This window comes from Poecilia formosa, unplaced genomic scaffold, assembly GCF_000485575.1.
Source record: "Poecilia formosa unplaced genomic scaffold, Poecilia_formosa-5.1.2 Scaffold20, whole genome shotgun sequence".
Lineage (NCBI taxonomy): Eukaryota > Metazoa > Chordata > Actinopteri > Cyprinodontiformes > Poeciliidae > Poecilia > Poecilia formosa.
The window spans coordinates 898,115-925,609 of NW_006799959.1; the positions used below are offsets into that span (position 1 = coordinate 898,115).

General features: G+C 38.4%; 1 protein-coding gene across 1 annotated transcript in view; it reads right to left on the bottom strand.

Annotated features, from left to right (window-relative positions):
* The window catches only part of LOC103134976 (protein unc-13 homolog B-like), an 82,653-nt gene that overhangs the window by 35,861 nt on the left and 19,297 nt on the right, over nucleotides 1–27,495 (bottom strand). Inside the window, exons 4-13 of the mRNA XM_016669155.1 lie at nucleotides 12,611–12,660; nucleotides 12,441–12,516; nucleotides 11,366–11,371; nucleotides 9,718–9,792; nucleotides 7,110–7,329; nucleotides 6,372–6,599; nucleotides 1,972–2,113; nucleotides 1,340–1,509; nucleotides 980–1,095; nucleotides 130–293 (exon numbers count right to left, since the gene is read on the bottom strand). Of these exons, the coding sequence (XP_016524641.1) occupies nucleotides 130–293; nucleotides 980–1,095; nucleotides 1,340–1,509; nucleotides 1,972–2,113; nucleotides 6,372–6,599; nucleotides 7,110–7,329; nucleotides 9,718–9,792; nucleotides 11,366–11,371; nucleotides 12,441–12,516; nucleotides 12,611–12,660 (1,247 nt within the window). The remainder of the gene's footprint in view (nucleotides 1–129; nucleotides 294–979; nucleotides 1,096–1,339; nucleotides 1,510–1,971; nucleotides 2,114–6,371; nucleotides 6,600–7,109; nucleotides 7,330–9,717; nucleotides 9,793–11,365; nucleotides 11,372–12,440; nucleotides 12,517–12,610; nucleotides 12,661–27,495) is intronic.

The window sequence follows — 27,495 nt, forward strand, 5'->3', positions numbered from 1 at the left end:
ACACACACACACACACACGCACACACACGCACACAGAGCTGCTCAGAAACAATAATATAAAGCGTTTCCTGATTTAATTGAGCTAAAATCCAGGACTAATTGGTGAACTGCACCAAGCAGCTAGCTTACGTCATGGCCTGGTAGATGGACTCCACGCCGTAGCGCATCGCGAACTCGTCCACGATTTCCTGCTGAACTTCGTCAAAGTAGACTTTCCACGCGTCGTCGCCCTGAGCGGACGGGATCTTCACCATCCCGCCTCCCTCGATGTCCGTCGAGTAGTGAAACATGTTCTGAAAGAAAACAAAACTCAAAGAATTAGAAGCTAGTTTGGTGATATAAAGTTGCATTTCGATTTTAGCTCAAGTCAAACTCAATTAAGTTTATTTATATTACATAAATTAACTACAACATATTTTACATCGCACTCTGCTGCTTCCCAACGTTTACATTCACATTCGAAAATGTCTGCTAACAGATGTGCAATTATGCAACAGCTCATCTTCGAAAAGCAGAAGTGGAGCCTCCTGGACAACCAACATATTCTCATAGATCAATAAACATTAAATTATAATTAACATTTAACACTGGAATTGGAAGACATTTTAAATACCTAAAAATAAATAAACAACAGAAACAACAAATAAAATAAATTTTGAAGGTCAATTTTGTTTAAATTGACTATTTGAGAGCAAAGAACCAGACTGAAGATTTTTATCATCCAGTTTTTGGTAGAAGGTGAAAATCAATAAATCATGCAAATGGAAATCATGCTAGCTTTAATTTATGAAGCGACTGATTGATTGATTGATTGATTGATTGATTGATTTATTGCAACAGGCCAACGTGGGCTGTTTTCAGAAGCAGCAGAGACTGAAACAGAAATACAAAAATGTGCAAACTATGATTTTAAAAAATTTGAATTTGATCGAAGCTCTTTCAGATTCTGAGTCAGTAACCCTGGTTCTTCAGTTTGTACCTCGTGAAGGCAGGTGTACTGCACATGGTACGGCGCCACCTTCTCCTCTCCCTCGATCTCCACGCTGATCTGAAGGCGGACGGCACCAGACACCGCCGACTTGTCAGTTCTCTTCTCTGACAGCGAAAACAGACAGTCACAGTTTTACAGTGAAGCCAAAGCCCTGCGTCACTCAGCATGAGCTGAGCTGAACCTTTTCCTTCATGAATGAGTAAAACTGGTGCAGCTTCATGTTTTGTTTTCTTCACCTGATGTAAATTAATGGGTAATTAGTAGGTTTCTGCAGAACTTGACGGCATGCTGAGGAAGGAAAGCATCTTAATGAGCTCTGTTTATACATTGTTTTGTAGTAACACGTACCCAGGTTGTACCAGACGTCCATTTCTCCACTCAGGGTTCGGACCTCGATGATGGTCTGACCCAGGAAGTCGTCCGACTCTCTCTTCAGTCGCTGCTTCACTCGCGACTTGATGTCGTCGTCCTCGTCCCACACTCGGAGTTTGATCCGGTCCGACGAATTATGGCACTCGCTGCAGAGGCAGAAGATGAATAAACATAAAAATGAAGAGAGGAAATGTCTCTAGAGCTGTCCAGTTGTTTCTGCAGCTAGATGTGTTGATATCAAGTTGACTTGTGGAGTAAAAAGTGAAGGTAGATGATCCAAACAATCTCATTTAAATCACTTAAGGATTTGACTTCAAATTACATTTAATTAGGGGTGTCTAAACTTTTGAATCAAAAGTGTTCAGAGTACTCACATACATTTGAAGATTACTTCAGTGAGGAAATGTAATAGTGATTTTCTGTGTCTCTAAAGATGAAAGGTGTTAATCAGATGAAGGTAAATCAGGATAATCATTACTGATTTCCTCACAGATATGAGAGGTTTGAACCAAATGATATCATCACCGTGGGTTTGCAGTGTGAGCGATTTTAAACAAGGGCATAACAAGCAGGACTGTTTTTCATAGCAGCCAAAAATCTGCACTCACAAGCTAAACTTTTCCTCCCAGATGGGGTTCAGGTTTCCGTAGATGGTCTTTGTTCTCTTTTTGGTTTTCCCCACCTGGATGGTGACGTACGGGTCGCTGGAGCCGGTCCGGTCCTTGGCCTGCAGACCCTGAGCGCTAACCACTGAGGGAATAATGAAAACACACCATGACTGTGGAAATTGCATAAGAAAAACAAACACCTACTCTTTCTTTTTCTCATTCACACACACACACGCACACACACGCACACGCACACACACACACACACACACACACTCATCAAAACAGAAGATATCACCCACACTGTTATGCAAAGACTCGTAACAGTTTTCGTGACTCACAGGCAGATGCAGGGGAAAAGCGATTAACTAAAGTCATCCAGTGCAACAAGGCAGTAAGAAAACCTTCACAGAAACACGGAGCCTTAATACGAGTTAGAAAGCAGAGAAGGTGGACTGGAAACACTGGAAATTAGATTTTATTTTTTAAGGAATGAAAATCAGAAATATTCGTTCTATGTGAGCAAAAATTTTTTTGATGCTGCTTAAACTTTTAAAAGTTCATAATTTTACGTGGCAGAGCCACACAATTTATTTTAGTTTGGATAAAAGTTACGTATTTTCATGCCACACTGTGAAAATAGTTTTGCTGGTTTTTGGAAACTGAAATTCATAAATCGTCGTCTATCATGCTTGAACTTGTGACTCTAAATATTCTTGATTTCTATGTGATCTTTCCTCGATTCTTTGACTGACTGGCGGTGACTGATAACATCACATCAAAGGGAATTTTACATCAATTGTGGGAGAAAGTCCCAAATTAATTTGTGGAGATCAAAAAACATATCCTGTCAGTTAACTGTCAACTTTAAACACTTTGCAACATCAATTTAGGTCTGATTTAATTATTTAAAGAGGACATGCTCAAAAAATTTATTTTTTTATCCTTTAAGTGCTTTTTTTAATTGCAGATGGTAAAGTCTGTTTTGTGCTTCAGCCTTGATGAGCAGGAAAAAAAAAAGGAAATCCTGTGACCATGAATTAATTTCAGGACCAGCTTTAAGGTTATCTCTGCATCTTTGGGCTCATCACTGTTGATTGGAGAGACAACCTGTGATGAGTGCCATGGCAACACCGCTGCTACGACACGCTGGGATGTGTCTGGTCGCTTTGGTAACAGCAGTCGCCTTGATGCTGGGTGAACTGGAGGTAAACATTGCCTGATGTTCGTATCTGCAGAAACCTGACATGGAGTAATATTCACACAGCCACAGGAGTTTGTGACAACAACCTCCGAGTCACTGAAACGGTTTTCATTTCTCTCAATGTATTTTCGAGAATGTGGCATGAGGCATTTTCTGCACCTCTAACTTATAGATACACTGAAGCATAACGTCGAAATCTTGCCTCAATCTCCCTGCTGGAGGTCAAAAAGCTGCTCGCTAACGATGATTAGCATTGGTTTTAGCTATAAAGTTCTCAATATATCACTCTAAATCTTAAATGTGCGGATGACAAATAAAAGAAAAAGGGACGTAGTTCTTTGCTACTATTTGTCAACACTACAACAACTAAATAACAAGGTGAGGATAATGTTTTACTTAAAGCAAGGAAGAGAGAAGCAGGTCAGTTATGCTAGCTTGACTTTGACAAACTCAACATCTAGAGCTGCTGCAGAATTTGGTGTATTTCGGTTCAAGTTACAAAAAAATAAGGATATCCACACACCAGTAGAGCAGGTGTTTAAGTTAGCTAACAGAAAAATAGCTAATCTACCGCAGCATTAGCTTAGCTATTAGCATCGGTAGCTAATAGCATAGGTAGCTAATCTACCACTGCAGTCACTTATTAACAATCAGAAAATAATCATCAGACCTGAAAACAAAAACTAACAAACTAAATGTTCTGTTCTTTGCGTAGAAAATGTTTTTTGATGATAAATCCTGATACATTTAATGCTGTTGCTGTATGTTGCCATGGCAACGAGTCTGTGTGTGGAGTAGCCTGCACAGAGGGTGAGAAAAAGGAAATACTAGTGGTTTTGAGTTGTTCTTCAACAGTTTTTCTCTGTTATTTTTCCCTTTGCTGTGACAAACTGCACTAAACTAATAAAACCAACATTTCCAGGTCTCATTTGATTAAAAACTGGCTACGGATTGGCATGTAAAACAATCGTCTTTTCACTCCCCAGAGTTGTGTGCATGCGCCAAATCTCTGGATGTAAACAATAACATGGAACGTGCCTATGCTGAAGCCTCCTTCATATATATCCTGATCAATTAAAACCGGTCGTCATTTCAGGGTCCTGAGTGTGTCTCACATTTGGAGAAACCTACAGTAGTGCGGCTTTTACTTGAAGTATTGACTCCCGGTACAACTTTCACTAAGAGAGGGAAAACTTTGGAGTCCTGTTTGTGCTTCAGTCATACTGCACAGCAGAAACACCAGTTAAAAAGATCCATGACTTAGTCACAGACGTGGCACAGCAGAAACAGCAGCCACTGTTTATGGAAGCAGTAATGGACGCCACGTCAATGGGTCGATTTTAAAGTTGTTGAGTAATGGGAGCTGACAGGATCATCACAAGGTCATAACGAGACGAAGGAAGCTAATAAAAGAAAGCACAACTAATACCAACAACTTTTAGTGGAGCAATTTCTGTAGAGGAGTCTGTCTGGGTGTGGAGTGAAAAGGAGATGCAATGTGACGCAAACTTCTTTCATAATTTCAGAATGTTGAGGAACAGCTTCGAGTTGGAGACTCGGCTCGAGTGGGGACCAAAACGTCAACATTTGTTACATGTTCAGCTGCTGAGGTTCGTTTTCACTTTTGCACCGAGTCAAACAAACTAAACTCTTTGAAAAACCTGTTCTCCTCCTCGCCTGTGGGGGCGCTGCACCAAGAGCCACTGGAGGAAACCACACAAAAATCTCTGAAGAAGACACTGAGCACAACTTCCTTCTACACAAAATGTAAACAAAAATGGAGTAGCATCAGACTTTAGTGGTTGTAGGATTTCTCTTTTATTAGACATTTCTCCTGCTAGCGCTAGGCTAGCACGTTTCTTTTGGCTGTATTTACCCAGAATGCCCTGCGTTGCATTCCACTTCTTGCTTTTGGAGCGGTCTGTGGTCCACTTTGCGTTCATAAATTAATTCAAACTGAACCAGAGTTCACTTCAACCGGACCGAGACCGAGGATTGTAAGCGAACCAGCGTAACCAGACTTTCTAGAGTAACGAACCAGAATTCGATTAAAGTGGACCAAACAGGTCTGGTGTGAATGCGACCTGAATGGTCAATGAAATAATTGGTGGTTATCGGATAAAACGTGACATGACTATTCTGACTGCTGACACTTTGGATTAACATTAACCCTTTAAACAAAAGCTGTCATTGGTCAGATTATCATTATAACATAACATAAATATGTTATAATAATAACATTATTATTTATGTTATAAATAATAAAACTGTAGATTTTTGACTAAATAAATAATAATAAAACTGTAGATTTTTGACTAAATAACCATTAAAAACCACTTTAAGGATAAAGATTATTCTGTTATGTTTGTGTTAGTCACACAAACAACAAAATGCAATTTTTAAAAAGAGTCTCAGTAAAGAAAGCAAAACTTTGGAACAAAAGAAAATCCTTGTGTTCAATCTTTTGGCTGACTTCACAGAGATATGAGTGTTATCCACAGCCAGAGGTTCAGAAAGACATCATCCTGAAGCCACACGCCCTGCGAGGATCTGTGCTGCCGCAGACAACGATGACAGCATGAGGAAAAACAAAAGCAGCCATTTTTCTTTCCCCACTTAGTAAAATATTTTCTTTACTTTGATAAAAACAATCTCTGACCAAGAGGAAAACTCCTTTCAACACCATTTTAAACAAAAATTCTACAAAAAAGACTTTCTTAAATACCCTTCTGCTGTTGCAAGAAGATGCACTACAGTCTAAGTAATATAAGGAAGCAGAATCTGCTGAGTCACCACTTGCTATGGTGATGAGGGGAAAGGTGCCTGAACGATGAAGTAAACTATTTGAAACAAATGTTTATGTCCTTGTTTTTTCCACTCAATGAAATCTGATCACTCTATAAACATTAGACATAAATGCTGAAAAATTATCGTGATCTTCCTAATTTTCAACCTGTTTTAAAAAAAGCAAAATAAAGGAATACACTACCTATGAAATGTAGTTGCTTTTCCTCATGAGTCACAATGTCTCCATGTATTTCTTGCAGGGTTTTTTAACGCAACAGCAGAAGTCAAAATCAAAAATGCAATAACAGCAAACCAAAGAGAGAGTGCCGTTTAACGCTGTGAAGTTTTTTCAGATTTGCTAAATGAATAAACCATGAGTCAGCATTTTCTCAGGCGTTTAACGGCGTACCTGTGATGGTGATCTTGGCAGACCATTTGGAGGTGCCGTCCAGCACACTCTGCTTGATGCTCTTCATGTGTTGAGCATGAATCATCTTAGAAATGACAAACACTTTCCGGATCTCCTCGAAGATCTCAGGCTTGTTTCTCTCGCGGATCTTCATCCGGTCCTTCATAGCCATGATGATGTGCTGCGTCCGATCTTCTGCCCCCGTCTTTGAACTTTTCTCCGCTGCTCCTAAAGGCACAGAAACCAGTTACTTCAACACATCCTCGTACGTTAATATTACTGTCACTGTGAGCCATATTTTCTCATAAGTTGTGTGGAACTCACAGTGTTCTGCTTCGTCAGCACAGGGTATGTTACTTGTCAAATTAAATTTAGATTTTACTTATTTTTTATGATCAAGAAAAACTGAACATCTCTAAATCAAATTTAAATGTTCTACAAAATAATTTCTTTAAAAAAAATCTGCAACTAGGGAATGCCCTCACTTTCACTTTCAACCAAACAGCATTAGTGAATTTTCATTAGTGCAGACAAAGTGTTGGCATAAAGTCGCATGAGATTAATTATTGGGTGATTGCTGCAGGTACAGTACATAAAAAAGCAATGTCTTCCCACACTATTAAAATGTGCGGCAAGTATTCAATAGCAGGATGTGGCTTCAGATATTTAGTTTTATTCAAAATTAATGACTTAATGACACCTTGAAACATTTCCATATCTTTTAGTAACTCAACTTACTTTGCAGGCAGTCAGCGTTCAGCAGCTCCTGGCATTTCTCATGAACTTTGACCCCGCACTCTGCGCAGCGCATGCCCTGCCGAGCGATGCCCCACAGCAGACCCTCGCACTCGTAGCAGTAGGTAGGCGTGGTGGCGGTCCACACCTCGAAATTGTGCGGCGTGGTGCAGGAGATGGGGTATATCAGAGCCTGCAGAGTCTTCTTGTAGACGTGGTTTTTCTGTGCAAGCAGGAGGAAAGAAAAAGTGACAAACAGTTTGATCAGAAACAACAACCCTTACTTTATTGACACTAGCTGCGTTGCCACTACAAATGTGTGCAAACTTTGTTGAAAAAACACATTTTCCCAATTGCTGCGTTTTTGTTAAATAAGAAACGTAATTAAAATCACACGTGAATACATTTGGTTAAATCATTTTAAAAATGCAGTGTCATCATCCTCCAACTACTTCCTGTCTCCGTCGTCTTCCTGGTTTGCGCCAGTGGCAACCATCGGTTGTTGATCATGTGATTTGTGTGATGAAAAAATTGTTCCCATCGCAGTTTTGCAAAATAAACCAAATAACCACTTGATCCTAGTGCGAAAATGTCTTATTATTTAAAAACAAGTTTTTTTAAAAACTGGCAAACGTCCTTGGTTTATGGAAACGCATCTTACGAAATGGAGGGAAAATGTTACATGGTTTAGAATTAAAAACCTCAAAAATGTGCAATTCTTCAGATAACTCTTAACCAAACTCATGAAATCTCCCAAAAATGTGGTGAAATTTGGGGTCGTAACATGAAAATCTTCAGAAAATCTTGCATGGTGCTGTACAGTATTGTGTAAATTCCTTGGGGAATCTTTAGGAACCACGAGTTCAGTCCAATCAGCAGGACAACTCCTTTAACCATGGAGCAAACATGGTTGAAATCCTTATTTTCTCCTGTTATCTTCATCAAAAGCAAACAGCTGTCATTGCTCTGCATCAAAATGGCGACAAATGAAGAGAAAGAAGAGTGTTGTGCACCACTAAGGACCTCAAAAGGTGAAAGGTCAGCTGCAGAGATGAAGGTTCAATGATCCGAGAGTTTCAGTCTCCCACTGAGAAATGTGCTAATGGGAGCAGAGAATGCTGAGCACCGGCAGCAGGTGGTTGTTAGCGCCTCTGCACACACAGCAAGATGAAGACTTCTGGACAACGGCGTCACAGAAAGACGAACAGAAAGAAGACGCTTCTGTCCCGAAAAATATGGAGGACGACATCCTGCTGCTGACAGTTTTGAACTAGAAAGTCATTTGTCCTGAGAAGAAAAGGTTAAAATCCACCATGAGTTATGGATGGTGTCAATAGTTAAGATCCCTGATGAAATTAAGGTGTTTGGACGCGTCTTATTCCAGAGGACTGGCTGTTTTCTCCCTGACTGATCAGAAACCTGCTGAATAAAGAGCAGAAAAATCCACAGAAATCTGATGATTATCTCTGGCTTTTCCAGCTGTGTTTCCATTAAAATTGTTATGCAAATTTTAAAGGTTTTATGCTTCCCTGAACAAGTTAGGATAGGTTTATGGTTTGTCCAAAACATGTTTGTTACATTTTTTCCACAAAATCATTCTTAGATAATAAGATTTTAGTTTGATCTTTTCAGAATGAACTATGTTAGGGCCTCCTGTCACTTTAAATCCAACAAGCTGCTGCTGGCCACGCCCCCAACTCAACGTTTACACTCGCTTGTGAAAATGGTTGCAAACAGAAGTGCAACAAGACAACTGTACATGTTTGAAAAGCAGAAGTGGAGCCTCCTGCACAACCAACAAGAAAGCAGCAAGTAGTATGTAGATGGCAAGTCAACAGCAAAAAACTTGGTTTTACCGCAGTATGCGGTGACCAAACGCTGCCAAGTAACAGGCTGAACCTGTTAGAGTTTCATGCCTCTGGTAAGGTACAATGGATGGGAAAATTTATTGCATCAGATCTTATTTAGTAAATTTATTTCCATCTTCCCTTTGGCAAATTAACTCTTTTCTTGAAAAACCACTTGAAGGAAGCATGAAACCTTTATCATGAAATTCAGAAAGTTAATTTAAACTAAGAGAGTTAAACTCTGGGTTTTCTGTCCCATATTTTGTTCTTCTCAGCTGATTTCCTTATTTTTGCTCACCATGAACAGGATTAATTATTTACTGAAATGAAGATTTGAAACTAAGGTTATTAAAGTAAGAAAAAGTCTATATTTACCATTAACAAGGACTAGAGGATGAAAAGATGCTCTTTTATCTCATTTTTATTCCCAGTATTCCCAGTTTCACTTTGCAACTCTTCTCCACTAGATTGTTTTCTCCTACATGCCGTAGAGTAACCTACTTTGTGCACCTGAATTATTAATGTTTCTTCCAATGTAAAATGTAATCATCATTATAAATTGACAAATTACAGCGCTGTCAGCACAAAGCAAACCATGGAGGCACACTTCGGATCCATAACGCTGACTCAGCAAAACTGAATTCTCACAATCATTTCCAACAAATGATGAACAGCTTGGTTACAGGAGACACAGACATAATGAAAAACTGAGCAGAAACTAATCACACAGCGTTTAAACGAGATAAATAAGATAAACTACTCACAAGCTCTTCATCTTTTAGGGAGGTCCGAGTGGCCAGAGCGTAGTTCAGTCTGGCCTTCCTGGACTGAATCATGGACTGGAAACAAAAGAAAAGTGAGAAATCAGAAATTTACAGTGACACACAGTCAAACACTGTCAAGATTAAAGTAATTATTTGAAGAAAATCTTGTTTTGATGATTGATTCTTTTAAGTTTGAAGGTGAAATTGCAAAAACATACAATAGACCATTTCCTTTTTGTCTTCCAGTTTTTCCTTTAACAAAAACATTTCAGGGTTTATTCAGGTTCCACAAACTTTAAGACTTTTTAAGACCTTTTTGAATAACATTTAAGACCTATAATCATGGCAAAGACATACAAGAGAAATGCAGAGGATCAAAACTGTGAAATTTCTGGTGTCTTTTCTCATATAATCAAAATGGAGTATTGCACTCCAGCTAACTGGCAATGTAGCTATATGCTAGCTGCTAATAACTTCTTTGTCATTAGAAAGTCACTAATAAGCTAGATAGCTTTTTAACTGTTGGTTAGGTAGTTAGGTACCTAGCAAGCAAGTATTAGCATCTTTTTAAGACGCATGATTAACATATTTAAGGCCAACTTGCATTTCCTTTAATGAATTTAAGACATATTAAGGCCTTAAGTTTAGATGAATGAATGTAAGATTTTCTAGGGATGTGTGGACAACCTGCATTTTCTTCCCTAAAATGTTTGACACAGTTATCAAGGTTTTCCCTACAATTTAAAAATAGGACTAATTAAGTAAAACATCTAAATGAGCTAGCAAACTTTAACTTTAACAGGTGCAAACGAATAAAAATATTACAGGAGTCGTATTACTTAGGTTAATATTCGTTAACCTTTTGATGTGCAGTGGGTTTGGAGCGGATCTTAGGAGCTTTTCTTTATAAATCTTTAAGCAACATGAATGAAAGCTCAAAAGCAGTTTTTGATGCTGCAACGACTCTTTGATGCTGCGTCACACCTGTGAAACGCCTCAGACATTTTAAACCCAACAGCACAAGCTGTCAGAAACCATTAAAACAAGCTGCCTCATGGGTTCGTAATGCATTTCTTCTACTGGAATAAACATATTATACAATAATGAAGCAGAATCAATAGGTGGAGAGACTTAAGTTGAGGTTAAATGTGTCATTTTCTAGTTTTAACAGTTGTGAATACAGGACGGAGATAACTGTATTTTACTGCTGTAACATAATCTAAAACAGAAAAAATGCTAAGTCCAACTTTTAAACTCAAATGCCTTGTTTTTAAATTAATTTAAGACATTTTAAGGCCTACATTTTATACATAACCCTGCAGTATAAGCCCCCCCTTTTTTTAATCTTTTTCCTACAATTTTCAGAAAGTCAAATATGTAATAGCATTCGGTTTTGTGCTACTGATGTTAATTAAAACATTTACATGTAAAACAAGCAGAGGGACTTTTGCTTTTCTTCGTTATCAGTCCAGTTCAGTTTGAGAACACAAGAAAAAAAACAACCTTACAGCTGATTTTATTTTGTGTTTGCTTATGGGTCTGCATGCTGGTACAAAATACGATTTCACCACTAGCAGACTGAATTTCAAACCAAACCCATCAAACCTGCAGACTAAAGCAAATACAATCTCACTGGTCTTTTACTCACCATGGCCTGAGCGGCGGCAATCACAGAGAGGGAACGTGAGCAAAGAGAGGAAGGACAGAGAGCGTGGAGTCAGATCCTTATATGCATTAGCCTTGACAATTGTTTTATTCACTTTTGATTTCAAACACAAAATATCAGCCTGAATATTTTTTTTCATCTGTATGAAAAAAGAAACAAACAAACAATCTCCACAAACATTAATTTATAGTGAGCAGACATTCGACTTCCATGATGTCTAATAAATCCTGACACTGTTAATGTGAAAGTGCATTTTTTATTAATTTTTCCTGTATCTTCTCTAAAAGGATCAATCTCTTTACTTGGCTGCATTATTTTAAGTGTGTAAATGTCAAAACATATTGACTCAGCATAACATTCATTCTGCAAAGCCTGTAATTGCGCTATATGGCTCCCTAATTAGAGAAACCTGCTACATATTAGACGCTGTTGTCATCCACTTACATTGACTAAGGTCACTAAAAAAAGTGTTTTATGAAATTAAACATCGATCTCATGCATGAATGGAGGTATAGTTTGCAGATATTTACAGTTGGTTGCTAAGAAACCTTCTTCTTACTTTGCACCACTTGGTGAGGGTATAAACACCCCAACAGGAATCACCGTTTCATTGTGACAAAATGACTACTTGATTGGTGTTAAAATAAAAATATAAAATCATAAAAATGTCCTTGTTTTATTTTAATACAGGAATTGCTTGGTTAATGTAAGAAGATAATTTTCTGGTCCTTTTTTTTTTATAAATTTACATCTTCTCACTTAATGTTGAAATAAATTATTCTCTTTGATGGCTTCGTGAAAAACAAGCCACAGTATAAAAAATTTAATTTAGATTCAATATCAAGATGTTTCACCAGTAATACAAAAACTAAAATTAACTTCAAGTTGTTTACCAGAAAGAGGTTGAAAACATGTTGTTGTCTCTCTTTTTCAACAGTAATTTTTCTTTGCTTAGTACATCTCCAAATATAAATTTAATCAGTGGAGTTTTGACTTAGTGCAGTGAATTTCAAAACTGTCAAAGGAAGCTATAAAAAGCATTGATGGGGTAACTCACCAGTTCACTAACAAGAGGGATAGGCCTCTTCTTGCGGAGGTCTGGCATGCTGTCGATGCCAAATGGTGTGTTTGCCCTTCAACGGATAAATAAATAACAGAAAAAATACATAAAAACAGAATAAACTTTGTACCGTTCACTAAAGCAAGCACACATAAAGCTTTACAGACCCTGGCTTGGCCCACGGCTGCTTGCTGGGGTCACCGTCTTGCGTTTGGCTCTGAAATAGGAGGTCATAGGTCATGCATTAATTAAGTTAAAAGCGAAAGTTTGATTGAAGGAGAAAGGAGCATGCAAATGCAAAAGTTTAAAATAAAAAGGAAAGTGAATAGAAAATAATGAGAGGGAAATGTTGAGACTAAAGTGTGTTGGTTGAGTTTCAGTTCTGCATGCCAAACACCTTTCAATCAATCATTTTTATTGATTTGTGAATATTTACATTGAGGGAGTTGATAAAAATAAGATTTCTATAGAGTATCCTATTATGGACAACATTGTGTCCATCAATGCTACTTTTAAAAATCAAGTAGGTATAATTATGGGCTTTACAGGATCAGCATAAACATAGCCACAACAGAAAATGAACCACAGAACAAGAAGATAATGTTAAGACGGTTGTTTTAAGGTGACCTGATCTCCATCTTGACTTCCATCTGTAAAACAGCGAGACAGAAACACACAGAAGAGACAAAAACAGTCATTGACCGGCTTTATTCATTGTGTAAAAACAACAGCGTTACAGTTTAAAAGCGACACCAACACTGAGTTTTCCGACAGATGGGGTCTGAGGTCATAAATGTTTCATTAACATGTATAATTCATCATGAAAATGACTCGTAATATTTTCCTCGATCCCCGGTCTTTAATGTCCGACTTGCTTTCTGAGGAGATAATTAATGTTTTCTAATTCTGCAAATGGATCGTGCTGACGCCTTGGAGAGGAGCGAGGGAGTCCTGAGTGTCAGCTGATGCATTACTCACAAGTGGGTAGAAATTATCATTCCAGAATAGACCACGGTGCAATAAAATACCCCGGGGAACTTTAGATAAAAAGCAATAGCTGCCAATCTCTAAATGGGTACCAAAGACAGCCCCTTTATCTGGGAAAATCACACTAACAGAAATGATCAAAGACCTGGTGTCAAAAAAGGTCAATCAATGACCTATCAGAGCCGCAGACAGATAGCATTATATACATGTACAGCACTGTTCAAAAAGTTTTAAAATGACCCTATTTTCTTTGTTTTTCACCTCCTAATAGAAAAAGTTTCTGGTAATCGTTTAAAGTGGCTTTGATCGATAGATTGCTAAGCTCAGTCCATTCCTGACCCTTTTCAGAGATTTCTCTTTATTGTTAAAGCCAATTAACCCCGACCTAAGAGGCATCCAGGCTTTAAAATGCTTCTATAGATAAACCTATTTTTGTAAGAAGTAACTCTCAGCTACAGTTTAAATGTGGTAGATAGTTTCATCTGTCCTTCACTTGACCAGTGGACAAGATTCTGTCCTGATGCGGCGTAAAAACTGAAGATGAAATGTAAACAGGCAATCAAAAACTTTAAAAGATTAAACAAAACCACAAAAAATATTGCTAAAGAGTTGTAAACTCCTGCTGTAGGTCATATGACTGAGACACCGAGATGCTAAAGATCACGGAGTGGTGGGGCAATTTCACACTTTCCTAGTTTCCCTGGTTCAAAAAACTTACTATAAAGAGGGTAAATACAGCTCAGTTGTTAACAATCACAAAGACAGGATGACCAGAGGTTGAAACAATGGCTACCTTGGTCCATTTCCTCCTGGGAGAAGGTGGACATGGTCATACTGACAAGGTTGCGTCTGGTCTCCCTCTTCTCCCGTAGAATCTGCTGAAAACTCCTCAGACACTTCAACTTGCGTTCATCAATCTGGGTAACTTCTGCTGATGACTCTGCTGCGTCTCGCTCTGGTTTGACCTCTGAGCCTCCAGAAATGTCAGCTGCAGGCTGCTGTGGTTCCTCCAGTGCTGCAGGTTCATCAGCCTGGATTGAGGCTGGAAAGGACTCTGCAGTGATGTACAGGGAAAGCCGATCCTTATCACTAACATCTGATGGGCCTTTCGAAATCTTTTCACCTAAGCTATCTCCAGGTAGGTCTGTAAGGCCTTTGACTAATGAATCAGGATCTACAGATGGTTCTTCAAAACTTGGTGGGATCTTGTTCCAATAAGGAGGACTTTGGCAAGTCTTTAAGGGCTCCAGTGAAAGGCCTTCGCTGGTTTTCACATCTAAAGGTTCCACTGAAAAGTTATTAGTCTTTTGAGTAGTACTATTTTTGGACAGAATATCAAAAGCATGAGCAGAAGTAACATCTTCATGGAATTGGTAAGAAGTCTGTTCCAAATATTCCTCGTAGGACCTGTTTAAAGGACACTCATCAGAAGGCATTGATAGTTCAAAGTCTCCAGGATTTACCTCAACAGGTCCTTCAAGTTTGCGTAGTGCACCCCGCAAAGCAGACCTGAAATCAAGAACAGCTCGCCCCAAGCGTTTGACGGTTAAACCTCCAGCTGGGACATCTGCAGTACCGGAATCAGAGAGTCGGTTTTCCCAGCTTCGACTGCTGTAAGGTCTTACAACGCTGTCTCCAGAGGCACCTGAGAGTCCCTCTGTCCAGGTCATAGCAGAAGTCTCTTCGTAGCTTAAATAGGCTTCGGTCTCACTGTTTGTTGTGAAGGTCAGCTCATTTGTTTGATCAAACTCAAATTCCTCTGCTTCACCATCATGCACCTCAATCGAATGGTAACCTGAACTTTGGGGGTAGGACAAATCAGTAGAATATTCATACCCAATGGACGAGCTTCCAATGCTGTTAGCAGCTGGATCGTGACTCCTGGGCTGACTCTGAGGCCGTCTCAACCGTGACTGCCGTTCCTTCCTGCTTGAAGTGCTGGCAGGTGAATTGTAATGCTTTCCAGAGCTAACAGAGAGAGGATCTGAGCTTCCTGTGGATGACTGTAAAGATGAGCCATATCCTCCTGCTCTTCTGTAGTGACCCCAGTGTCCAGCTCCTTCACAGTAGTGAGAACTCTTTCTGGAATTGTCCTCTACAGCCCTATCCCTGAGGTAAATGCTATCCTTATGCCACTTTGACTCCCTACTGTGTGGGGGTATAGTGTTAGCCCATTCTCTCTCATCACCAGCTCTGTGCTCCTTTCTTTCAAGACTAGATAACTGTCCTGGTAAATCATACTCAGACTTTGAACTATGGCCAGAAGACAAAGAGCTTGTGCTGGGAAAATCTTGGCAGTTTCCATGGTCAAGCAAGCTTAAGCTAAGATTTCTTGCTGTTGCACCTTCTGGTATATCTGAACTATGATCAGAAGTATCGTCGGCGTCCTCCAGTTCCTGATGATCAGCTGTTGAAACAATTTGCGACACCTTAGGCCCTTCTGGCCTTGCTGGCAGTTGGACCCCATGTATACTGTGGTGCTCATAACCTGGCTGAACACAGTCCAGATCTGACTTTGCTACTGGGCTCCCTAAGCTACCATAAGCACTGACTGGCCGCCTACGTGTGGCTGATCCATCTTTGCTTCCTGACCATGTACTTGTACCGCCTTTGTTGCTAGAACGAATGCCTTCGATTTCCAATAAAACAGCATCTACACATGAGGACACCTCCTCAACTGAGCCCCGCACTGAGCTCAGGTAATCCCTGAGGTCTGAGATTTCCTCTTGGATCTTGTTGATGCCCCTTAGCTCCTTCAGAATATGGTCAATGATGGCACTTGACGTCTCTTCTCTATCTTCATCATCTTCCAGAAGTGTATTTGGTAAAGCTCTGTTGAAGTTGTAGTCCAAACAGTCACCAGCAGAATATGGTCTTTTGGGCCGAATGCGAGGGGAAGTAAATTCTCGTGTTCCTGATGCAAACTTTGTCCCGTTCATGTCTGGGCTGACTGGACTGTAAAGTGGGATTGGTTGGATGTCCTCTGGAGGTTCCCGGAGTCCACTCTCGAAGGATATACGTTTTTGGCTTCCTTGGGATCTGGAGCTTTTATGTTGTAAAGTGCAAGGTATTCTAATGCAACCCTCTCTGTTCAGCTCCACTTCTCCCACGCATGGAGGCCCTGATACCACCGCATGTCGTTTGATGATTGAAGCTTTTGGGGGGAAGGCTTCAGCCCTCGGGGTAACCTTCGGATACATGCTTCGGAGCTCTTTTGGACTGTCAGGTGCCTCCGCCTCCTCTTCCTCCTGATTAGTGCCCGGATAATAGAGGTGGGATTCGGGGACATGGTGGTCTGCAGACCCTTGCAAAAGACGATGAATTTTGCCACGGATAACCAGTGCTACTTTGGGATTTGGAGCTCTCTTTTTAGGTGGGTGAGTTTTGGATTTTGCCCCACCTTTAGGAGAAACTCCTGCTCCATGTTGTCCATTGAAGCGATTTCTGGAGAACATTTTCTCATGAAAGCAAATTATATTCACCTAGTCTCCCACATTGTTGGTGGGAGATGTAGTCAAAGTTCTTGCAGTACCATAGTTCAATATTAAAATGTTTCCAAATAGCTAAAAACCAAATGTCAGCAGTCCATAGCTATAGAGAAAAGAGAGAGAGAAAAAAACATTATCCAGGTCACTTTATTACTTTGACACCACCTGAGGTTTAAATTGCTTGTTTAAATTGCTCTTGTAGTTAGCAAGTAAATAAATTCCAACAAAGATGTAATTTGTCAAGCTAATAAGTTTAAAAAACGTTCAAAGTACTGAAAAAATGCAGATATTTTGCAGCTTTTACTTGGGTTTGTCCATATGTTTTTGTGTTTTATTTACAACACATTTCCCATCTTTGCCATAAAAACAAAAAACTACTTCCTAATATATTGATGTAGGTTTTAATGAGTAACTGGCCCTGCTCTCCTTTTGCTTCAATGCTTGGGTTGTTAACACATACCATAGTCTGAGTTGTTGTGGTCTCATGTCTCAAAGTGTAAATGTTTGTAAAACCATCCAGAGAGAAAATCAAGTAAAGGTTGGAAAGACAAAAACGATCCTTGATTTGTAACTCTGATAGTTTTGTGTTCAGGACTGAATAAGCCTTCAGGATGAGCGATGAAATCCCCGGTTACCTTCCATTTAAGCACTAAGGATTGTACTTTAACGTTAAATAACATTACAACATGTAAAGGTCGGGCTATAAACCATCTCCAGGTTGAATCGACCTCTTAGAGCTCAGTGACCACAACAGAGCAGATGGGCCAAGATTAATTAAACCTAAAAGCAAAATTCATTGGATGAGCATTTAAGGCTTTATGTTCAAGGGGAATTAGTTCTGGTCGGGCATGTTCCTGTATCCTCAGATGTAACAAAGAACCCATTGCTGTTCAATTAAAATTGCAAACATTCTTGGATGAACAATGAATTGTAAACTGAAGAATGTAAAACTGTTCCAGGATATCTGGACATAATTAAGTTTCCAGAACCTGGATTCCCACGTGTTTATCCTCAGATTTCTACCTCATAGGCTTATGCAGATATTCAGTCACAGACGCCAAAACGATCAAACCTTAAAGTTAAAACACCTGATAGAAAAACTAAAACAGAAACTACTGATTTATCTGAGAGAGTTTGAGGTTTATGATCATCAAATCTTAAATATTCATTCATTTTTAATTTATTTCAATAAGCTTCAATGAGTTTGTATCACCAGGTCTGTAATAAATCAATTAATCACATGATAAATTAAAATAAGTTTTTTTTTTATTTGCATGGTTTATTGTTTTTCTCTTTTTCTCGCTCTTTCTATACCAAAAACTGGATTTTAAAAGTCTTCAGTCTGCTGTTTTGGTCTCAACCATTTATCGCATTAACTTCTGGGATAAATAAACTTCTATTTATAATATACTATTTTAAATATCACTGCGTAAAAAAAGTATCTTCTAACATCAGTATGTAAATAATATATTTAGGCAATGTGAAGATTTATACATATTCCTAAGACAATTTAAGTTTAGTTCCCAAATAAATGAACATTTATGGAGAAACGATGGTTTTCTGAGCCTGATCTCTCACACAGCAGGGAGCCGTCTGCTGGAGCTTCAGGTTGATTTGGAAAAGCTAACTGCGTTAGCGATCCAAATGTATCAGACAAGCATCGAAGTCTGAAATTTATCCATGGCCAGTATGATCCAGCCTCCACCTTCAAGAGCAAACTCAGTTAAATCAGACATTCTCTGATAAACTGACCACTTCAAGTCTCTAAAACTCTACAGAAACGCAAAAGTATGGAAAAATATCTTTAATATTTAGGAAATGATTCATAAAATGGAGCTAGAAAAACAAGAATAGAGCAGCTCAGTGGACGGACCGGAGTGATTTATTGATCTAAACAACTTTAAATCAACTTTGAAAGACGCTCAGCTCCAAGAAACACATTTACTCCTTGTTCTGTGAGCAATGAATCACAAACAAATGGGTCGGTAATTCCAACCATTTCAAACCCAGAAGGCATGAAAATGAGAAATCTCTCACACAACAGGTCCCAAATTACAGCTCAACTTTTATGTATCAGCTGTAAAATGCCATCGTCTTCTCGGTTGTATGTTTATTTTTTCTGATGAACTTTGTACCCGAAAACCAAACTACAGGTTTAAATTCCACTTTTATCTAAAAATAGAGAAATTGAAATTTAAACTTTTGAAGTTTTTATTAAATTTGATTTTTTTCTAGTAATTTTCAATTTTTCAAATTTGAGATTACTCTCAAATTTTGAAGTTTTTGGGTGAAAATGTACCTGTGTTTTATCTATAATGGCCCAAAAACGCCATCGTGGTCATGAGACGATATTAACAGATAAAAGGTTTTCAGACATTAAACAACCTTTTCAATCGGCATTTTATTTACTTTTTAACGTTGATGGAGTTAATGTTAAATAAATGAGATGGGTTTATAAGTGTTTTTATCCGTACTGACCAATCAAAGCAGTGATCGGTGGCAACTAGAGGTTAATACTGGCATTCACTTATTACTACGAGGAATAAGGAAACGTAATAAACCGTCTAAAGAACGGGTGTTTAGACACAAACAGAGGCTCTAATAACCAGAACAGTTTATTCTGAAAGGGAGAATAAAACAACTATGTTAGAGTGAGATTAGCTGTTATAATATTTCCCAGCTTAAACGGCCGTAACAAAAGCACTTGTAGAGTCTACTCCAACTATCCGCCTCTTCACCATGGAAACTGCAGCTCAGCCTGGTGGGCTCAACAGAGCTAAGAGCTCTTCATTAGACCAATAAGACTTAAAAAAATCAAGCAGGTGTAATTAAAAATAATGACCAAGGCTTCAAAATGAAGCTTTGTGTGGTGGAACATCTTGTTCCTGATTACTGTTAGCCGCTCCTGTTGGTCACAGTAGATTGAACTGTATCCAGTGCTGCCTCAAAAACCAGAAATTAGCCTGAATAAATTTTAAATTATGTCCTGAACTCTTTCAATTTGGATAATCAAAGGGTAAACGATCCTTTCTCTTTCTGAAAATAGGCTCAACAATCATTTTGTGTCAGAATCAGTGACTTTTTCCCATTTTTATCCCCTGCTGCGTCTGGTGGGGAGCAGCTGGTTGATGGCAGGTTAGGAAGCTGCATCATCGCCATCTAAGCCCGGCTGATTAGTGAGCTCCAGGGAGAACGGGCCGACGCTCTGCCCAGGTGCCAAGGCCTTTATCCACACCAGAAACCCTCCGACCCCATTAATATAGGAAAACCTACAAGTTAGGGATGCAAGTTATCGATTATGAGGTCATCTAAAGTTGATAAGTGAACATTTTCTGCAAAGCCTCTTGTTTCAAGATGGCCGACCGCCTTTTCATAACATAAATGGATACATTTTTCATATTGTGTCGAATAAAATAAAAAATCATAAAATTTTGACATTATTTTGTGTGAGCCATATTAAATAGTGACTGAATAAACTGAAAGTTTTGGTTTTCTTGCATTATTAAACTTAGACATATTTATAAAACATAAACAGGAACCTACGAAGGCGTATTAGGACGCCAGAAACCTAATTTTAAAAAAAAAGTACATCTCTGAGCTTGAAAAGTTAGAAATTTGCTAGAAATTTTTTTTAAATTTTGAAAAAAGAAAAAAAAATCAAAATTCTGAAATTTCTGAGATTTCTGAATTTGAACAGTCGAAAATTTTGTACTTTTAGAAATTTTCCAAGTTTTTGAAATTTTTGACTTTTGAATCTTAGCAATAAAAGAAAGTCTAAACCAGACGTTTCTAGTTAGTCGACTGCACAGTTGGGTAATAACTAGTTACATTTACCTGAGTAACTTTTTTGAAAAAAATAAATCTTAAAGTATTTTTACTACGCTGTTTTTTGGCTTCAGTAATTTTATTATGAAGTATTTCTTCTCTTACTTGAGTAAAATTTCTGGATTTTCTTCCCACTGAATGAAAAACAAAAATGTTTTAACCAGGACTTCACCAGACACACACAGCTGCAGTTTTTGGTAAAGTTTATAAGTTTTTTATTGAAAGAAACTAATTTGGAAAAATTTCTTTTGTTGTTTTTTTGTTACTGATATGAATTATTTTCATTTTGGTTCTTAAAATACCAGAATTTCCACTTTACTTCACATTTTCGTCTGTCTGATGATGTAATTTATAAATATTAAATGATCGATAATTTAATGAGCAGACTTTTTTCCAAATGCTTTTTTACTCTTACCCGACTAATTTCTTTAACACTTTTTTTTAACTTTTCACTTTAACTTGAGTAAAAATGATAAAGTAGTGATATTGTTACTTGAGTAAAGTTCCTGGGTTCTCTGCCCGCCTCTGATCGATTGGAACAAATTTTAATCTAATAAACAACGAATCGACATTGAATTAGCATCGCTAATACAATTAGAAAGCATATGTCCTTCATATTATTCAGCTCAGTGCATTTTTCCTTTTTATTTACATCTTCTTGGCAGCAATCCCCAAATAATTTCAAGTTGGACTGGACCCAAATGGAGGTGCTTATACTGGGGGAGATGTTCCAAGTGTCTGCTCTGGTGCCAAGGCTCATCTCGGAGATTTGCTCCTCCGTCTTGTTGAGAACAGAGCAACGCAGCTCCTATGCATTCATGCTGCAGAATAAAAGCAGGGAGGGAGGAGTGGGATGTCGGCTTGTTTGGCCGTTTTCCAAATAAGCATCTTTAACTTGCTGGAATGAGCACTTCCCAAATTACAGTGGATCAGGTCGATTACTCCCCGTTCTCGTAACCCGCCTATTAATAAAACCCTGTTGCACTAGAAAAGGAAAACTAAATTATCGCCTCATCTTTTAAATCTTCTGATTTCAGAACATCTTTCCTTTTCACAAGTGGAAGTGTTATAACTTTCCCATGACCGGGAAGCTTCATAGTTTATGATTTGATCCGTGCAGCAATAAATTCTTGGCGATTTAAGATTTAAATAAAGGTATAAAAGTTGAAGAGGGTTGGAAGAATTAAGTGAGAAGCTTAATGAAAGCTTGTTTGGCTGCAAGCCTGGAAGACACTGAAGGACAGAGAAAATGTTTGATTAAAACTGCAGGTCAAGCTTTTAGAAAAATCACAAATCTGCCAACAATCCTTGGTAGACGTGATGTGTTTGTTGTTTTTGGTTCGACAATCCCATTATGAGTAAAAGGCAGTTATTATTAATAAACTGAGTTCACAGAGTGAAGGTCGTTCTTACAGATTCTGCTGCAGTCCGCCTCAATATTTGGTTTTCAGCTAATGGATAAAGCTTTGCAGACCTTTATTCAGGTCTGACTACAAGTTGTTTCTCATCCACTAACAGCATTTCTGGTCATGCAGTCACTGGAAACAGTGAGTCACATGGCAGCAACTTAAAGCATCTGGAAGAAACAAAGACGACTTCTTGGAATTTAAACTGAGATTAAAAATGGAGAAATATTTCAGATTATGAAAAGACAAACCACTTTTTGAGGCACTAGCTACAGCTGAAACCAGATATTTATATAAACTGGATAAAAAGACTTTTAAAGTTATGTCAGACCAAATTGTTTTGTTTTAGGTTAGTTTGAATTACCAACATTGTTTATATTTGATAAATGTCAGGAAACAGAACATTTTTTAGCAACGTTTTTATAACAGAAATTCAGCAGTTCAAACATTTGGTCAGTTTGGGTATAATAGTCTTTAAACTGTTTGAACCAGAAAGAGTTTAAAGGACAACAACATCAACATTTTGGCCATCACAAAGCCCCAATCTCAGAGGCATGTCCGAGGGTGGTGGGCTGCAAAATACACTCCAGTTCCACCAGTTCTGCCAGGAAAAACGGACCAGAACTCCAGCAAACTACTGTGAGAAACCTGTGGAAGGAAACCCTGACGTCATCCACGTTAAAGAGGCGGTGATATGCATTTCCCAGGCACATACCACCATTTTATAGCACCATCAAGTAACTGTGTTACTTCCAATTGTTATAAAAATGCTACATATATTAAAAATGACAAAAGAAATTTGACATTGTAAATTACCACCTTGAAATTGGGCCTCTGTCTCTTTAAAAACTCCTTCTCTTTCTGAAACTCCGCCTTCAGGAAGTCATCACAAAATGGCTCCTCTATCAACCCTTTAACAACCTTTTAAGCAGCGTTGCTCTGAGAAGTGGCTCCTATAATGAGATCATCAGATCCACCGGGTGCTTGCTAACTGCTGCTGGCTAGTCTGAAGGAGCTGCTCTGTGGCGCAGAAACATGGAAGCTGCCTCTCTGAGGAGGAGCTGCGTCTCGAAGGCGGAGCTAGGTCCACCCAGGCGTTTGGGAAGCTGAATGGTTGCCATGGAGACTAAAGGATTTCTCAAACATGCATGAATGAATCAAAGCGACACACCAGGTGTGTTTATGATGAGGGAATCACATTATAACATGATGTAAAGCTCCAAAAAGTAAAGTTTACGTAACACTGTCCCTTTAAAGATAATTATGACCAACTATATGTAACACTTCGCTAAGCGTTTTTGCTTTTAGCAAATATAAATTATTTTGGTAATTCTAATTAACATGAGAAGTTTGGTCTAATTTAACTTCAGACTGTCAGTTAAACAAATTATGTTTTTATTTTTGTATGCTGATTTTTTACAAATGAATCTTCTACTCTAAGAGTTCTTCCTCATCACCACAGTCATCATCATCATCAGCTGCTGGTTTTAAAAAGTTTGAAAGCGTTTTTCTATAAGTCACACAGGAGTGTGAGAGGCTAATTTTAACAGTCGGGCTGCAGGTCACCATTTCCACCATCTGTTTCTTCCCTTTGCTCCTCATGAGAGCCTGGATTTATTTTCTCCTGTTGCCTTGAGGCTTCAAGCCTCATTTATAAAAGAGTTTCCACAGATGTCATATTTGTAAGTAAAACTATTAAATCACCGTAAATCAAAAAGTTATAACTTGATAAATTACAATAACACATCTGCCGTCTCTATAAGCTACAAACTTCTCTTTAAATTTAAATGTATTTATCATTTCTCATAGGCCTGTCATGATAACACATTTTGATGATAAACTGTCTCAGAAGCTAAACAACAGTTATATTGTTGTTTTGAGACAATTTTTGAGTAATATAATGGTAATAATGGCATGAAATGGAGGAAAACATTCTCATCTTTAAAAGCTAATGAACACTTCACACTGGAACTGGAAGACATTTTGAAATTATCCTTAAAAAAGGCTACTAGAGAAAAAAGCTGCAGTTTTGTTTGGAAGAGAGGCAACAAAAAAAATTGAGCTTGTTTTAATTCAATCATGTGATTAATTGATTATTACTTGTTGCAACAATCCTAATTCCCACATACTGACTCTGCTTTGACCTTAAATATGCTAAACAAAGCAGCGTTTTTGTAACTCCAGATGAATGATGAATTCATAAAGCTGCCTAAGGAATTGTCCTTCCAGGAATCAGATTGAGCTCAACAATTTCGTCAAAGCCTTTTTTCATAATGGCTTTCTCTCTGCCTGGTCCAAGCCTTGTAAAAGCTCTGCAGCAGGTTTCCTTTTCAAAAGGCTGTACGTTTATTGATCCGCGTTTTAAATGCACTCCTGTAACCAGGCAGACAAATTCTGGTTGCATCCAGACTGTGAATCATAAGGAACCTAAAGCAGATGACAAACTGCACCGTGTGTCTGCATTACACAGTGGATCCATTTAAAAACTCCAACAATAATAAAACTAATGCTCAGTGAAGATGTTTTTCATTTTGCTAAACTTGTAGAAACCTGGATTGAATATTAAAATGTACAAACATGCAAAACAGCAGCTTAAAAATCAGTTAATCACAAAGTCCAAAACTTAGATCCATGTCTAGGTTTATCTTGTCAAATGCATAATTTAAGTAAAACCATTCAGAACTTCAACAGGAGTTGCATTTAGTGGCATAGAAAACAAATGTAGTTGCAGCAGCTATAAAAATCTGCAGGCTTCTGCTAAATACCAGTTAAATACGGCATCTACGAGTATCAAAAATCAGAAAGTGCATATTTGCTTTTTGTGCAACGAGCATGAAATTATGTTAGTGACAAGGAGTGCCTGATAAAAAGTAAATACTACCGTTAGGGGAAGGTTAAATTCAGAAGAAAAGAATGACAGCTAGAAGAATAGCAGGCAGCTGGAGGAGAGGAAAAGAAAGAAAGAGCCCAGAAACAAAGCCCAGCAACAGCTGTTCGACACTGAAGCAAAACGGATAACAATGACGGGTGGTAATTTTACTGAGTAAAGAGAAGAAGACAAAAGAGATCCAAAGATTATTTTCTCTTTTTACCAGCAAAAGCTAACGGTGGTTGTTGCTCCGCTTGGCCATTTTTACCATCAACAGTTAGAACACAAAGAGAGAAAAACGTGAACAGTCGAAGGTGAGCTAGGCTAACAAAAACAGAACCGTTCAGCTTGGATAGAAGCATTTGGTTCTGCATGTCCAGAACCAGAACCAAACATGGAGAAGCAACATTCAGTTTCTGTACAGCACAAATCTGGAACAAACGTCCAGAAAACTGCAAAACAACCGAAACACTGAGTTAGTTTAAATCAAGGCTAAAACCTCACTTATTTTAATTTATAAGAACTGGAACAATAATCAATATATTTGACATATATTTGATTATGACATTTGACAAAATGTAATGTTTATTGCTTGGCTCATATTTGGTTTCTCTGTTGTTTTTATGGCGTAAAGCACTGTTAAAATGCCTTGTTGCTGAAATGTACTATAAAAACTTGCCTTGAAATAAGAAATACCGCCACCTGTAGGTGGGAGTTGGCATCACTTAAACCCAATGTTTCATGAAAAAATGCAAGGATTGATTTTGTATGAACTGCCACAAAAAACTGGAGCTACTGATTAATATGCATTTCATAAGTGAAAGTGACACTGAATTCAGTCTAAAGTGGCGTCATGCACATCACATCAGTTCAAACGAGCTTCCTGCCAAGTTTATGTTTCATATAACGTCTGAATGAGAAATCCATTCTAGGGCCTCACCCTTCTGTTCAGCAACATAAATTCAAAAGTGTTCATTTTAAAAACAAAGTCATGAGTCGTCAAGTACAAAGTTAATGCAGGCAGATGTTCGAAGCACCACTTTAACGGGATCTTGTCTGTGAACGGAGCACAACCTTAAGTTATCCTGAAGAGCAGCATTATCACTGAAGAGTGGCTGCAGTGAAACAGCGAGTGGATTGAGTCATGGCTGAGTGGGGCGCTGGGATTGCTGTCACCTTCATTAGCCTAATTCTCCAGCACACCACTGTAATTGATTTACCATCACCACTCCACCTCCGTTCAGTCATTTTTCAAACACAAACTGCTCATAAGCACAAGAAGAGCGTAATATTTCTATAAATATCACACCTAACTGCACCATTTGGGTGTGAAGTGGAAGTAACAACTTTTCTTTGGGATGAGCAGGAACAGAGTACATTTACTTCAGTGCTGTACGCTGCAATTACGCCGTTGTCGTTAAGTGTTTCTAGATAAGCTGCTGCTTTCATTCAAACTCGGCATCGAGAAGTTTGGAGAAACTAAAAATAATGAAAATGTTATTTTATATTGTTTTTTTATGCTGAAGTTTTCACAGATGGTGTGGAGTTTTTGTAACGGAGTTGTTCTGAACGTTAATGTCAGAAAACTACAGCAATGTTCTCATGTTTGAACATATTACTTGTACTTCTGAATAGTATTTTTACTTTCTCAGAGGTGGGTCATGTACCCAAACATTGTACTCAAGTAACAGAAGAAATGACTCAAATAAAAAAGTATTTGGTAAAATGTTTACTCAAGTACTGAGAAATTGGTCAAAACCTTAACCAAAATATAAGGTTAAGTGGAAATTTTGGTATTTCAAAGATCAAAATGAAAATTATCCACATGAACAGCATTATAAAGTAAAATCAGACAAAGCAAACATTTTCCCAAATCAGTTTGTTTCAATATAAAACTGATGAAACTTTAACAAAACCTGCAGGTGTGTCTGTGTCTGGTGACGTTTTAAAACATGTTTTTCACTCATTGGGAAGAAAATCCAGAAATTTTATTTACATGAGAGTAAAAATACTTCATAGTAAAATTACTCAAGTTCTCAGCAAATTAAAAAAACAACAACTGAAGTTTAATACTGCAGTAAACAGTCAGTATTAAGCTGTCTTACTGTCCACCACTGCATAAACCTGCAGTGAGGGAAACGTTGGCGATCAGCAGCCGCCGTGCCGGAGCGAGCGGGGGGAATGTTGGGAAGTGGAAAGTGTAATCACTTTCCCGAGCAAATCGAATGAGCCGGTTCTGTGCCTTCTCCTTCATCCCAGCCCGACTCTCCCTCCTTGTTTCCTTAAATGAGCGGCTCTTGCATGAACCGCCGCTGGCCGGCTGCCATCGGTAACCCGATGCGAATGACAATGGGCGGCCTCCTGAGGCTAATTGATTTAGGTTTCGCTCAGCCATTTAAGAGATGCCAAACAACGATGCTGCTTGTTGTTTCGGCCAATTCAGAAAAGAAAAGACGAAAAAAAACTCGGGTTTAAAT